This window comes from Hydra vulgaris, chromosome 11 (genome assembly GCF_038396675.1).
Source record: "Hydra vulgaris chromosome 11, alternate assembly HydraT2T_AEP".
In the NCBI taxonomy this organism is placed as follows: Eukaryota; Metazoa; Cnidaria; class Hydrozoa; order Anthoathecata; family Hydridae; genus Hydra; species Hydra vulgaris.
Genome location: NC_088930.1, coordinates 30,847,161 through 30,864,038, shown reverse-complemented (window position 1 = coordinate 30,864,038; position 16,878 = coordinate 30,847,161). Strand labels below are relative to the sequence as shown.

General features: G+C 27.9%; 1 protein-coding gene across 1 annotated transcript in view; it reads left to right on the top strand.

Moving 5' to 3' along the window:
• LOC100212949 (unconventional myosin-Ia) overlaps positions 1 to 16,878 on the top strand; it is a 68,075-nt gene that overhangs the window by 17,093 nt on the left and 34,104 nt on the right. The window contains exons 7-14 of the mRNA XM_065810746.1: positions 4,934 to 5,049; positions 5,136 to 5,230; positions 5,304 to 5,408; positions 5,847 to 5,893; positions 6,083 to 6,146; positions 6,261 to 6,274; positions 6,605 to 6,689; positions 6,829 to 6,935. Of these exons, the coding sequence (XP_065666818.1) occupies positions 4,934 to 5,049; positions 5,136 to 5,230; positions 5,304 to 5,408; positions 5,847 to 5,893; positions 6,083 to 6,146; positions 6,261 to 6,274; positions 6,605 to 6,689; positions 6,829 to 6,935 (633 nt within the window). The remainder of the gene's footprint in view (positions 1 to 4,933; positions 5,050 to 5,135; positions 5,231 to 5,303; positions 5,409 to 5,846; positions 5,894 to 6,082; positions 6,147 to 6,260; positions 6,275 to 6,604; positions 6,690 to 6,828; positions 6,936 to 16,878) is intronic.

The following is a 16,878-nucleotide window of genomic DNA, read 5'->3' as shown; positions in this document are numbered from 1 at the left end:
AACCTTTAAGTATGACTTCTGAGGACAATATAAAATATCGAACTTTTTTATAATTCCATTTGGCAAATTTGATTGACAATATTTAAATTGTTGCAAGATATCCATACCCGTTGGAAGTTGCGTTCCTAAACCATATAGGTTTTTATTAAAATAGTATTACCAATACTATTTAAGTAGTATAAATAAGCGCGCATTATTTATCTTATAGAGTATAATAGTGTGATTGGTGTCGATATTGAGATGAAAATGTGTTTTAGTGACCATGACTTCTTTTCAAGTAAATACAAAATATCATAAAACCGAATCGATAACTGAACATTATTTTTATTTCTATGCAACACATACCTGTAATAGCAGGCGTAGCTTTATCGATAATATGAAAAATCTTTTTAGAAGATCTCAAACTGTTATTGCGCTAAATCTTGTATTTCTGATAACTCATATCAATACTTGTTCAGTTGCTTAAATTTTTATTTTGAATTTTAAAATTAAAAATCAAAAATTTTAATTTCAAATTTTAAATCAATGTAGTGGCTTCATATTAATTGTTTTTTATTTAAAAATAAATTCATATGAAAGTTTAATAAAAGAACATGAAGTGTAATGGCTTGCTATTTATTTTATTTTGGGAAATGGCAGGCGTAGGGGGATGAAAGAATGTCAAGGAAACTTTCCTTCAAATATGTAACTATGCAAGTTAAGCAGTAACTATGCAAGTTTAGTGTAGGCGCTTTTTTTTTTTTAATTCAGCCAAATTGGTTTATATTAGACCCTCCCTCAACGTGACAGAAATCAGCAATTTTTGACAAAAAAAAATGACATTTTTTTCACACAAAAAATGAGCCTTGAGCGAGGGTCTAGAATGGTCAGAAATTGACCAGTATGTTTTAAAACCTATTTTCTATAATTTGCACCAAATTTAAAGAGATAAATATTTTTGTTTTTGAAAATGAAAATTCTTTCATTCTGAGGCAGCCCAATATATACATATATATATATATATATATATATATATATATATATATATATATATATATATATATATATATATATATATATATATATATATATATATATATATATATATATATATATATATATATATATATATATATATATATATATATATATATATATATATATGTAATATATATATATATATATGTAATATATATATATATATATATATACACATGTATATATATATATATACACATGTATATATATATAATATATATATATATATAATATATATATATATATATATACACATGTATATATATATATATATATATATATATACATGTATATATATATACATATATATATATTCTTGCATTCTATTAGTGTTAAGAATGAAATGCATATATTTGAATGCATGTTTTGATTGAAGAATTTCTTTTGATATCAGCTAATGCAACATCTATCTTCTTGATAGATGCTGCATTAGCATCTATCAAGAAGATAGATGCTGATTATTTAGCATCTATCAAGAAGATAGATTTTTGATATCAGCTAATGCAGCATCTATTCTTCTATTCTTCATTGACTTTTTACTTTACAACAACTGTATAATAAATATTTTTGAGTTGTTTTTGAAAAATAACTTTATATAAAACACACAAAAAAATCCATTTGCTAAATTCACATAAGTACCTAATTATTTAAGGAGAATTTAAAATGATAAGTTATGTCAATGATTGACTTAACCAAAAATGATTAAATTTGTTTATTTTATTTGCTTTTCGCTTAACCATTAAAAAAAAAAGATAATTTAATTGATATTAAATTAAAGTGCTTGACAGCTAGAGCAGGCTTGGGGTAGATTTTTTTAATATGTCTGTGTTGTCTCTTTGCAACCAGTTAAAATACACATATGGACCTTTTGGGTGAAAGAACTTCAGCATCATTGATTTCAGCTATGATTGCAATACACTACTTATCACCATTGACTTGCTAAATAACCTCCTAGAGTGACAGCGTAAAATACCATGTAGAGTAGTTAAACCATAATACTATCCGGGTGTGACGGGTTGACGATGATATTAAAAAAAAAGGACAGAAAAATGAATGTCACGTTTCTTTACTTTTACTTATGCAAACATTAGTGCTTGCTTAAAATTTTTCAAAACAAATGCATTACTTCAGCAATTTTTTTCCAAATAATTATGTGATAGGTTGTTTTTTATTTATTATAAAAAACACATATTTATAATTAAAAAAAGTTACTAAAATTTAAAACTTATTTTCAAAGATTTTAAAAGAAACCATGCTATAACATGATTACTTTTCTCAATTTACTTTTTTTTTACAAATTTTTTTACTATTTTATTTTACAAGTTTTTTTTAAGTTAAATAAGCATGCTATTGAAGAAAGTAATTATGTTTTAGCATGGTTTTTGCATTTACAAAAGCATGCAAATTTTTACTTAAAATGAATGCATTTGCAACTACTTTAAAAGAAACTTAAATATTATAATTGCTTTCTTCTATAGCATGCTTTTTTAAAAAATTATCTTACTTTCCTTTAAGTGAATATATATATATATATATATATACATATATATTCACCTAAAGGAAAGTTTATATATATTATATTATATATAAATTATTTGCGGTAAAATATGCGGTAGTGGTGTAGTGGTAAGAGCGCTCGCTTTGTAAGCGAGAGGTTCGGAGTTCGACTCCCACCACGTCCCTGGAAGTACCGCGCTCAACTTACTTTCTCCGCGCAGCGGCCTTGCTCGGCAAGGTTTGTGTTTTGGAGTTAAAGAGTTGAGAGAGGGTTGCACCACGAATAACAACTAAAAAATAAAAACACAAAAAAATGAGTAGCCTCCTCGACTGTAGTGGCCCCCCTCGGGCCTTGGGGAGGTGAATAATCTAAAAAAAAAAAAAAAAAAAATTTAGTATCATTTAATTTATTATTGCTCTATTTTTTATTATTATTTTTTCTTAATTTAAGAAATTTTCGCTAGTTTTTTGATACTAGCATCTTCAGCTTTAATTACAAACTATTAATTACATTTAATTACAAACAAATGGTAACTTTTTAATGGCTTCTTTAAAGTTCGCTTTAAATCAGCTTCTTTAGTATTAAGTATGCATAAAAAATATGGCGTCCAGAATTGTGTTTTTATATATTGACCATTGTCTCATTCTTACCTCTGTTTATTGGTCTGCATTTGTTATACTGAATTTCAATTAATTCTCCAACTTTTCTTTCAAATTTTTTAGGTTCGATTTTTAACATTTTTACTTGCATTTTATATTGCTTGAACATTTGTTTTATGATGCCAATATGCAGATTGGTCCCATTTTTCTTCTAATACATTTTTTTGGTGTTGATTTGTTTTTGTTGCTATTTTCGTTTTTGTTTTGCCAATGTATTTTTGTTTACACTTGCATTCTATTAGGTATACTCTGGGAAAGCTATTTAATGGTATTTTTGTTTTGTTGTGCGAGGTTAACAAAGATTTAAGATTTGCACTATATTTAAAAACTGTCTTGTAACCTGCTTTCCTAAAGATTTTTTGAAGTTTTGGTGATAATATTGGGATCCATGGTTGTAATATAGTTGGTATGGTTACTTTGTTGTTAAATGAGACTATTTCATTATTTGAGTGTCATTTTTTTACAACTATATTTGCAATTTTTAATTAGTTTTGTAATTTTTTTTTTTATATATGTTTTCTGCAAATAAATCTATTAGGAAATCGATTTACAATTATTTACAAATTTTTCAGAGCAAATTGATAAAGCTTTATGGATAAATCCCTTAAATATTCCTTCTAAGATATTTGGATCATGGTTTGAATTGTGCTTAACATGAATATTTGTTATTGCTTCTTTTTGATTTATGTTCAAATCATAAATACCTTTTTGATTGTTGGTTATTTAGATATCTAAAAAATTTAATCTTGTTTTTATCTTCCAATTCGGTTGTGTATTTAATGGCAATGAGTTGACTTTTTAATATTTACTGAAAACGTGTAGCATTATTTTTATCGGTAAATCTTTTGTGGCTTTTATCTACGTACCTGAAAAATGATTTAATTTCTAGTGTTCGATTAGAATGAAGAACCATGCTGCTATGATAGTCTATACCCAAGAAGTATTGGGTCACTTGGGTATAGACTTAGGTATCAAAATAGAATAATAAAAGGGAGATTTACCAAAAAGTAATATGAAAGTTTATACCCAAACAACCCAATACTGCCATGTATATATGGTGTAATTAAAGAGCACAAACAATCAGGACACCAAGTTATGGAATATCACAATATTTAGTAAATATATTTCAACCAATTTTAAATAAAAGTATAACAAAATTAAAGAGTTTGTCAACTTTTGTAAAAACAGGTAAACTATGGAATATATTCAAACAATGAAATACAAGTGTCTTGAAACTTTGTCAATTTATACTCATCCCTCTGGAAGAGATCTCAGTCAACTCATCAATCCCTCTGGAAGAGATCTCAGTCAACTCATCAATCCCTCTGGAAGAGATCTCAGTCAATTCATCAATCCCTCTGGAAGAGGCCACAAAAATTCTTTTTCATATGTTAGAGCTCTTCTCAAATTTAAATAAACTATTAAAACTAAGCATTTTTGAAATAAAATTACTAAAAGAACTGCGTTTATATAAATATTATTTTTTATGAAATGAAGAAGTTCACAAGCTTGTGGATTCAGGTCCATTAGGACTTTCACTCATGGTAAAACTTGCAGAAGGTTTCTTGCAATTTTTTGAAAATAAAGTAATGTTGACATGTTTAATCCACTGTTAGAAATAAAATCATTTTTTAAGGTACCTAAATGATAGCCAAGCATGATTAACCAATAAAAAATATGATTATAATTTTTTTAGGTACTAATTAAAAAAGTAATTGTCTAAACCATTTTATTAAAATTACTTTTTGATTTTCTTTAGACTTATATTGGAGATGTTGTGGTTTCTGTAAATCCTTATAAGTTATTGAATATATATTCTGAAGATGTTATTTCTGAATATCGAACAAAAAATGTGTTTGAGTGCCCTCCACATGTGTATGCAAATTTTTCTGTTTTATTTTTCAAGCAATTAGTTTAAAGTTAATTTGCAATTAAAAAAAAAAATGTACTTTTGTTGATAGGTATTCTTTGGCAGATGATGCTTATTGTAATATGAGAGATTATAATCGAGATCAATGCATTATTATATCTGGGGAGAGCGGCTCTGGAAAAACTGGTAACTGCTTAAAGATCTATTTACATTTATTGAAATTCAAATGAATATAATGAGATTTTAAACTATTTTAAAGAGGCATCCAAAGTTGTGATGAGATATGTGGCGTCAGTGTCAGTTCATGAAGCACAAGTAGAACATGTTAAAGAACAGCTACTCCAATCAAATCCTGTGTTGGAAGGTTTAATTTTTTTTACAAAAAGAAAACACAAAATTGTGGGTTTTTTTTAAAAGTAAAAAACTTTATGTTTATTTAGTTTTATTTTAGGAAGTACTTATTTTAGTTTATTTTTTATATATATATATTTTTTTAAATTATGATTTTGTTAAAAAAGAAGTTTATTGAATTTGTAAAAAATATTTTTTTGTAATGTTTTTACAAAATATTTTTTTGTAATGTTATTACAAAATTTTTGTAAAAAATATTTTTTTATTTTGAAAAATATCTCAGAAGAAACACTGTTTTTTTAGTAGAAACAATATCATGCATCTTCGAAAACAAAATATGTTTAACATTTACTGTAAACTATATATAACTGCTATTTTATTATTATCTTATTGAAAATATTTTTATTATTTTTTATTATTTTATTTAATCTTTTATGTTTTTTTTAAACAGCTTTTGGAAATGCTAAGACAACAAGAAACGATAACTCCAGCAGATTTGTTAGTAAAACTTTTTTAGTTTTTTTTTTTGGAATTTGTTAGTAAACTATTATTTTTTTAATTTTTTTAAGTCGTAACTTCTCTAATTCGTAATATGAAAAATCATAATCTCTCTTATCTGGAGTGTGAAAGTTGTAATCATAATATTCTTGTATTTTAAAATAAGTGTAATTTTCCTTTTTAATATAGGGAAAGTATATGGATTTAGAATTTGATTTCAAAGGTTATCCTATTGGTGGTGTCATTACAAATTGTAAGAATACATTTATTTTTTACTGGCAGTGTGATTTTCATTGGCTTGAATTGTATATTGTTTAATATCTTAAGTTTTTACAAAGTTTAACTTTTATATTTTTTTCATTTTCAGATTTACTTGAAAAGGTGAGTTATTACTAAATTTCATTTCTTTAATTTGGATTTTTTATTTATATATAAAGTTTGTTATTTAAAAGCATTACCAAAAAACATTTTTATAGTTGTCTAATAGAGTTTGATTATTCTTTTTTTTTTTTTTTGTGCATAGTTAAGTTCAAAATTAGTAAGAGAAAAATATAAAAGACTTGTTTCTACATGCCTTAACAATGCACAGTTTAATAAAAATTTAGTCAAAGTCATCTAGTTAAGATAATCTTTTATAATTAAGAAAAACCTTTCTGTATCAGCAGAATCAAGTAAGTCAAAATATTGTGTAAAGTTTTATTGTTTTAATAGTCTCGTGTTATTCAACAAGCATCAGGTGAAAGAAATTTTCACATATTTTACTATCTCTTAAAGGGTGGTTCTGAGAAATTATTAAGTAAGCAATTTAGTACTAAATATGTTTTTTCTTTTCCTAATATTATTTTTTTAGTAATGTAAACATTTGCTTTTAGTAAAATAAATCACTGTTTTAATTTTGGAACAATATGTTTTTTAACTTTTTTGGGGGGATACAGAATCTCTTCATCTCATGAGAACCTTTGAACATTACACTTTGTTAAATGGGAGTGGCTGCGTTTCTGTTGCAACGATTAATGATGCTATCATGTTTGTTGATATGGAGGTATGTTTATAATAATATAAAAAACATATAATATTAATGATATACATATATACATATATATAAAACATATACATAACACATATATTTGCTGTAACATCAATATATATTGATACAAATTATACTGAGCAAGCCTTACCAGAAAACGCGTGTGGTTTTTTATCTCGCATGTCCAAGCATGAGTATTTTATTGTAAACAACCTGGTCACAGTTGTTTGCAAGTTTTATTATATTAGGTGTTACCAAAAAAACTAAGTTTCAAAAACAAAGAAAATAAAACTAATAAAATAAAAAATTTAATGGTGTAAATAATTTGTGTACTGCTTAACTACTAATAATTTGTGCTTTTATTTTTGTTTCTTTATTGAGGTTGTTGTTTTTAGCAACAAAATTGGATAAGACAAAACAAACAAACAAAAAAAGCAGTTTTAAGTCAACATTAAAAATAATGATTTTATTTGTTTTTTTTTAAAAAAGGAAAGCGAAAATATAAATTACTATCTGTTTATAAAATATATTTGTATAATTTTAATGTATATAATGTCCTATATGAATATATCTATGTATGCCCTCTATGAATATGTCTATGTAATGCATGTGTATACTTTTATGTATAATTTTTTTATTATATAGTTATATTTATATGTAATTATATTTTTATGACTCTTAGCCATGCGCACATTAAGCTTATTTGGATAAGGTGTTTATTTTGTACACGTGTTGAGGTTCAAATTCCACCACTTCGCAAAATATTTTTGTATTTTTACCCAGCCCCTCCACTTTGGTGTACTATGTTATTAATGAAATATTCATAAACAATTATTAATAATTATTGTAAATAGTTGCATAACAATTATTAATGATAATTGTTGTTATTATTAATTGTTCACCAATAACATAGTAGGGGAGACCGGGGCTAGTTGACCGCAGGGGTAAGTTGGCGAACTGCGTTTATCTTTAGAGCCTTTCATCAGGAAGTGACAAAAATTACTCAGAAACTTCCTTATTGACCATTTCATCATTCACTGTAGTATTGTCAGGATTCGCGCATGCGCATGGGAGATATTGAGATTTATGCGTTTTTTGGACAAAAACGTAACTTTTAGAACATCGCTTCCTTTTTACTTTACAAAGAAAATATTTAGTCGTATGAAAAAAATTATTGTAAAAGTTCCAGTCACAATTGTTTTACTATATCCAGTCAGACTTTTTTTTCAAAGCTGCCGTTTTTCAGGATCTATAGACTGTTTATTAAAAAAAAAGCTTTCGGGGTAAGTTGACAAATTTTTCACGGGGTAAGTTGGCTCATAGCATTTACTATGGAAAAAAATATTTATTTTTATAAAATTATTATTATTATTTTTTTTTAATTTTTAACAATATTGAAAATATTTATTCTTACAAAAAAATTAAAAAAAAATTTTTTTTAGTTTTTTTTTCTACAGATAAAAGGTGGGCTACTGTTTGGCTTTTATACAGACAAATATTTGGTACCAGCTAAAAGTAATATTAAATTTTGGGATAAAATTGTTGCAAAAATTAATTTTAAAAAAATTTCTATTAATTTTGCACTTAATAGTGCATTAATAATCATTTTTATAGTTTATAGCAAATTTTTTTTTTTTTTTGAGGGCCCGGAAAGGCCCCAAGAATTTTTTTTCGTAAATGAATGCAAATTTTATAAGATACCCTAATCCATACTCTTTAAGACTACACTTTAATATTTTTAAAAAAATGTACTGTTAGGGCTACAGAGCTCATAGAGAAAAAACCGAGCCAACTAGCCCCGGTCTCCCCTAGACCAAAAAGGAGGGGGCAGGTAAAACTAAGCAAACAGCCAAATGTTAAAAAGCAACAGGTATCCAAAATTACAAAGCTCTAAAAGAGTGTGGTGAAAAAACGTACAGGAATAGAAAGGTAAAATGAAACAATTAATATCACTTCAAAATCTGAGTACGTGACATCGATAATCGATAAAATACGACTAAAGAAAAAAGATCTGACGTTTTATGTCGACAAAATAGTTTGAGGTGTATATTCTTCCATCGTTCAATCGATGATTTTAAATACAATAACTTTCTATTTGTTTGTAGAACCACAGCTTAACAATAGCACCGAAAAATTTTTTTTGAGATTTTTATTTTTAAAAATAATTTGATTCCAAAAATAAAGTCATTTTATAACCAAAATATTTTTGAAAGTATTTAGTATTTTTTTGATTTAATAACAAAATCAATTATAGCATTATGTTACCCTAATAGTGTGCATAATTATAATGGTAAGTGTTGATCACACAAAAAATATGCCAAAACATGTCACCAAAAAGTTAACTTTTAAGAAATTTTTTTTTTTCTAGCATTTGTCAGTTTTTAAGACCTTAACTCATAAACTTTCAAGACAGAAATTTAGATTTTAAAGTTAGTTTATTTTTTGTAAAACCATTTTTCCATTATTTTTAAAATATTTTTAAAAAGTACTGTCACAGATTTATTATGTCATAATTAATGGTCATTAAATTTCCAATTACTATAGTTTTAATTATTATTATATTCTTAGTTTTGAATAATAACGATCTTGTTTATTATAACTTTTGTAAAAGTACAGATGTAATGGAAATGTTAATGCGATTCTTAAAAACGCTATATTGCTAAAAACAACAAATATCATACCAAAAAAATCATAAATTTTGTGATTTATAAGTTGCTAAAGTTTTCAACTCCTAAAAATATAAAAATAAGTTTGTTATTTTTTGAACGTTAATGTTTAACGTTTTTGAATGTTTAGCTCTAACTTATGGTAATTGTTTTGTTTTCATTTTACATTTTATTAAAAAAAACTGATTTTCGAGGAAATTCCAAAGAATTGAGGTTCGAGTAAAAAAACTAGAGGAATAAGAGTTTTTGGAGCATTTAAGAACAGTCACAGAAAAAGGATGAGACTTAATTAAATGAAGAGTAACACGAGAATGAGTTTTAGTAGATGGTACAAGAGATGATAGCTCTTTAGAACAGTGCCCATTATAGTATTTGTAGAAAAGAAAAAGAGAAACAATATTATGACAATGTGATAATGTTTGGAGGTTGGCTGCAAGAGCATGTCCAATTATGTTTACAATGTGTTTTTGCACCTTGTCTATAAGAAAAAGGACATCATTAGAAGATCTGCCTCAGATATGGCAACAGTATTGCATACAAGGTCTGATTTGAGGTATAGAGACAGAGAGTTGAATCCTTAGTAAGAAAGTGTAGAGCTCAATAAAGAGATGCAACCTTAGCAAATGCTAATTTTGTAACAGATTTGATATATGGTTTCCTAGAAAGATCAGAAGTAGGAGTTAGTCCTAGAAGATGAAGGGTAGATGACTCATTGAGTACATTACCGTTCATAAATATGGGAAGATCTAAATTATTGTGATAACAATTGGCTGAAAAAAATTGGGTTTTATCTGAATTAAAGCTCACCAGTCAATGTGAGCCCCATGCTGTAGCAGAAGTGGGATCCTTTTCAAGCTCAAATTCCCCCTCCAAGCAATCAGAGAGTGTTGGCTTCTTATCATGACAAGTATATTATAAGAAGCCAACACTCTCTGAAATCATGGTAGTATCATCAGCCAACAATGTCACCTTAGATGTGAGAATATCTGGAAGATCGTTAATGTAAATTTAAAAGAGTATAGGCCAAGGATTGAACCTTGAGGAACCCCTGAAGAATAAGAAGAAGAGTGTTGTCCATCAAGGACAACTTTTATACTACGATTGGAAAGGAAATGTTCAATAATTTTAAAGATGTTACCAGATACACTGTAATAAGAAAGCTTATGGAGAAGACCAGCATGCCAAACCTTATCAAAAGCTTTAGTCAAGAACGATAACGTTAACCTCTCCACCTCTATCTAATGCACGGTAAAACCTATTAGTTATTACTGTTAGCAAATCAGCTGTAGAACGAGAAGATCAAAATCCATATTGATGGTCAGAAAGTAAGTTATTAGATTCAAGATGAGAGGTTAAGTGTTTAATAGTTAAAGATTCAAAAACCTTGCTTATAATAGGGAAAAGAATAATGGGACAGTAGTTAAACAAGTCAGATCGCTCTCCAGAATATTTGAAAACAGGGATAACAGGTGCCTCTTTCCAGCAGACTGGAAAACAAGACTCTGATAAGTACTTGTTAAATAGTTCTGAAAGTTTAGACGACAACTCCGGAGAACATTTATGCAAGACTATAAAAGGTATCTTGTCCGGACCACAAGCTGTAGAAGATTCTAAGTAGGCAATTACTTTTGATACAGAAGCTGGAGTGATACAAATGTCAAGCAATGGATCAACCTGTTTGACGGCTATATCAGATAGAATGCAACTAGTGGAATCAAGAGATGATATTGATGAAAAGTTCTTAGCAAACAGTTCAGCTTTTCTTTAGGTGAGGTGACAAAGTCTGAACCATACAAGAGAGGTAGAATAACAGGTTTGATACTATTAAAGATTCTCCAGAAGTCACAAGAGCTTTATTTTTGTGATGAAATACTAGATTTCATGACCTGAGAATAGTGTTAGACAAAACCTTTTTACTATAATTTCTAGCACTAATAAACAGACGTCTGTTTTCTGGAGAATTGTTTTGGTGATAGAAATGGAAGTAACGGTTTCGATTGGGGATTGCAGAAGAGTGAGGCTTGACCTGGAATTGTCGAGACGGGATAAAAGATACCATGTCAATCTTAATCCACAAAGTTATGTGAGAAGCACATTTGTCAGCAGGAAGACAAAAGATTTCTACCCAAGGGCCATCACAAAGAAAGTCACAGAAAGAGTCCCAGTCAGCTTTAAGGTAGTTGTAAGAGGTATGATGATAGGAGGATTTTGATGATGAAGAAGAATGATATAATAGTTTTAGAGAGATCAAACTGTGATCAGAAGCACCTAAGGGTGAATGCGGAGAAACTGAGCACTGACTAGGATCAGAAACAAGACATAAGTTGAGTAAAGAAGGTAAATGATTCAGGTTGTCTGGAAAGTGAGTTGGAAAGTTGACTATTTGAGTTAGGGATTGAGAAAGGCAAAAGTTATGGGCTGTGACACCTGCGGAGTCACTGACACTAGAGCCAAGCCATTCAGTGTGATGAGCATTAAATTCACCAACAACAATGATATTGGCTGGTGGATAAAGAGACAGGGCTTGGTCGTTTTGATCAGAAATAACATCAAAAAGAGTGCAGTCTTAAGATGAAGGTGAGCGATATAGAACAAAGAGAAAGGCGATAAAGCGGTGTTAAACGAAAGCACATAAAAGAATAGTATGTGGATTTAAACCTTGTTTCCTGACAAATGGGTGAATTCTTACAAGTGTAAATGCCCAGGCCAAGCATGTGACTATTAGAGTCTTTACAAATTAAAGGAAGATAACCATCAACACTGAGATCACAAGATGAGACAGCTGATTTTAAATTGACACTGTTAATACTTTGATATTTTAAAGCCTCTGATATATTAAAATTACATGTGTGCCAGCCTAATAGATGAAGAAGGGGTGCGAGGCTGGTCAACAGATAGAATCTGTTTATCCCTTTGCCAAGGAGGTTTTCTACAAGACAGTAGCCGGATGCATCTAATATCTGCCCAAGATGAGTATTTTTATTGAGATACCATCTCTAACCTTTACTCAACCAAGAGCCCCAAGGTGGGGGGTGTTTTAAGTTGAAGTTGGCTTCTTCTAACCTTTGCCTAGAAAAGCATATCCTACAAGGCAGCAGGATATGAAGCAGTTGCATGTATGAAGTAAACATCTTATCTAAATAAGGTAAACATGCTTATACTTAAGATCATATAAATGTAATTATATAATAAAAAAAGTTATTAAAGTATATGCATGCAGTTCATAGACATATTCATATAGGGGGATTATATTCTTGTTACATTAAAGTTATACAAATTTATTTTACAAACAAATAGCAATTTATATTTTTGCTTTCCTCTTTAATAAAAAACGAATAAAAAATTAATAAAAGTGCTCTTTTAAATGTCAATTTAAAACTGTTTTTTGTTTTTTTTTGATTTGCCTTATCTAATTTCATCGCTGAAAATAACAACCACACTAAAGAAACAAAAATACTAGTGCAGAAATTGTTTAAACTAATAATTTTTGGTATTTAAATTTATTTTAATTTCTTGAAACTTAGTTTTATCTGCAACGCTGCAAAAAAGCGGCGGTGACCAAGTTGTTTAAAAGAAAATACTTGTGCGTGGACATAGAAGACAAAAAACCACACACTTTTTCTGGGAAGGCTTGCTGTGATAATATAACAGCATTTAATGTAATAAGTTCTCAAAATTTGTTATAAAACAATTTAAAGAGCTTGAATAAATGTAACGAATGAACTTAGTTTTGGAAAGAATTAAAGTTTTGAATTTTTCTGTTAAAAAAGTTATTTATTGACAAATAAATTTTTCACATATATTTATGTCTGTGTATGTTTGATAACTGACCATTACTTATTAGTAAGTAAATAAGGGATTTTTAAACCAATTCATGATGTAAGTTATTTGATATTATTAGTGGTATATTAAAGCAATTCTCTAAAGTATTTAACTCTGATTTCCAAAGCTTTTCTTTATGGGTAGTTTTTTTTAATAAAGTTTTTTAGGTCAGAAATAAGTTTTCATATTTCCTTTTTTTTTTTAATTTTTTAGTAATGCATCTTTATAGTTTTTAATTTCAAACTAAAAAAAATTTAGATATTCTGAAATATCACTGTTTTAATAATTTTAGAATACCCAACTAATGCAGATTTTAAGTTCTAAAAAATAAAATATCAATACAATTCAATATTGGTTAGGGTTGTAAGTTTACCAAAAAAGTCCTACTGAATATAAGATAATGGGTGCCTCTAGTCTAAATGTTTATTGGTCGATTGGAATGCAACATTTTGCTTTATCTTTGGCAACTTAACAACAAGTTAATTTTGTGAAAAAGCTCACATTTGGTAAAAATGTACATTGTATTCTATTTGTATGTTTGCTATTTTCTTTTATACCCATTAATATAATAGGCAACAAAACTTAATTTTTGTTTCAAACTGATACTGCAAACTTGAGAAAAAATCTTTTAAATAAATCTTGCTTTTAAATAAAGAGTTTAAATAAAAAGTTCTTTTTATTAAATCCACAATGTGGATTTAATAATTTTTAATAATATATTTTAATATTAATTAAAAACTATTAATATTTTTAAATCTATATTTTAAAATTTTATATATCTTTTAACATTATTAAATAATAATTTAATAATATCAGATTTAATAAGAAATTCACAATCCTTTGTGCTTTTAATAAGTCCGTAATACCCTTTTGCAGCTGCTGTTTTTTTGCTATTTTTAATCATCTTTTATATTAATATATAAAATCTTTTATATTAATATATAAAAGATTATAGTTTTTTTTTAATCTAGTTTCTTTAATTTTCCCATTTGTATTTTTAATGGTATACTAGCTGTCTTGGTAAGTTTATTCCGCACCAACCTCTATTTCTATACTTATTCCTCTATCTTCTATCGACCTCAATTTCTATACTTCTTTTTTTCTTTTTTTTTTTTTTTGTAAATGGTAGAAAAATAATTCACTTAATTATTGCTTTTGGAACAAAAGAAACTATAATACATGCTTTTTTTTCGCATGTATAATGTCTTCCTACTTTAAAAAAAAAATAGTCTCTTCACTGCGTTAAATGAACCGATTTACCTAACTAGTTATGTAAAAACTTAACATAAGTCTCTAACATAGATTGCAATTTCATGACATTTCTCCAGGTGTTTTTCAAAATCTACTGCTGCAGGAAAATTTATGCAGACTATATTTATTTATAAAGCAGATAAGGACCCAGAAAATGTGTCACATGAGCTAGGTATGTCAAATAAGTACTCTATCTGTTAGACTTTTCTTATAACAACTTTTCTGCAATAAACTCTCAATGAAAAAAACTTTTAATTAAGCTGTTTTCAATGCTGACTTTGACTTGTTATTAAATCATGATGTAATTTTAGCAAGCAGAACTATCATTTTATTATACATAAATGATTCTTAAATATACAATCTGCAAACTTAACTTACCTACTGTTAGTAGTACTGACGTTTACACAGATGTTAATACTAAATGTCATATAAGTAGATTTTTTACATTAGAGTATTACATATTGCTTTTTACATTTGCATATGTAATATGCAAATGTAAAAATATATATAAATAATAAAGTTCTATTTAATAATAATTTATTTAAATGTAATTTTTATATTTGTGTTTTGTTTTTTTTGTTGTTGTTTTTAAATATTTCTTTATAATAAAATTTTATTTCAATAAATATTTCTTTATAAGTTTCTGTGCAGTATTGCTATGCAATATAGTTGTGCTTGTTTATCAGCTTCAAAATTGTTGAATCATTACAATTGGCATAAAAAATTTATAAAATGCTTTGTTTTTCTGTTCAACATATATTTTCATTAGCGCAGTGGTTTAGTGCGTTGCCCTCTGTACCAACATTCTAACAATTTCTTTAATTCAAATCTACTGTTAAATCTATTGTTATGCTGAAAAACTTTTTTTAGTTTTTCAAGTTGCTTTTTTAAATTTTATTTATTTATTTTTAAACATCTTCGCTTCCAACAAGGCTGCAAGCAATCACTAATTAAAGTTGGAAGTTACTGGAAGAGAAAAGATAAAGATTGTAGAGCAAGATAACGATTGACGGACGACTTAAAGGATTGCAAATTATATGAATCAGGAAAGCAAAATGAAGGAAGCGAATTCCAAAGAACTGATGATCAAGGAAAAAAACTAGACGAATAAGAGTTTTTGGATCACTTAGGAACAGTCACAGAAAAAGGATGACACTTAATTGAATGACGAGTAACACAAAAATGAATTTTAGTAGATGGCACAAGAGACGCTAGCTCTTTAGAGCAGTGTCCATTATAGTATTTGTAAAAAAAAAGAAAGAGAAGCAACATTACGATGATGTGATAATGGTTGGAGGTTGGCTGCAAGAGCAGGTCCAACTATGTTTACAATGGATTTTTGCACCTTGTCTAAAAGAGAAAGGGCATCATTAGAAGATCTGCCCCAGATATGGCAACAGTATTCCATACAAGGTCTGATTTGAGATTTATAGAGATAGAGAATAGAATCCGAAGTAAGAAAGTGTTGAGCTCGATAAAGAGATGCAACATTAGCAGATGCTAATTTTGCAACTGATTTGATATATGATTTCCAAGAAAGATCGGAAGTAAGAGTTAATCCTAGAAGATGAAGAGTAGATAACTTATCAAGTACATCACCGTTCATAAATAGAGGAAGATCTAACTTATTGTGGTAACGATTGGCTAAAAAAAATTGAGTTTTATCTGTATTGAAGTTCACCAGTCACTGTGAGCCCCATGCTATAGCAGAAGTGAGATCCTTTTCAAGTTCAAATGCCCCCTCCAAGCAATCAGCGAGTGTTGGTTTCTTATCACAACAAGAATGAATGGTAGTATCATCAACAAAAAATGCCACCTTAGATGTGAGAATATCTGGAAGATCGTTAATGTAAATTAAAAAGTATAGGTCCAAGGAAAATAGTTAAAACCCAACCATACCCAAATTTGTAAAACACTAATATTTTTTGATGATATGATGTAAAAAGTGTAGATCTACTGTACAATATAAATAAAAGTAACTAAATAAACCATTTACCATACCACCGGTAAAAACACTACTAATTAAATAAATAAGCAACCACTAATTAAAGTTGGAAGTTACTGGAAGAGAAAAGATAAAGATTGTAGAGCAAGATAACGATTGATGGAACACTTAAAGGATTGCAAATTATATGAATCAGGAAAACAAGATGAATGAACCAAATTCCAAAGAGACTGATGTTCAAGGAAAAAAACTAGACGAATAAGAGTTTTTGAGC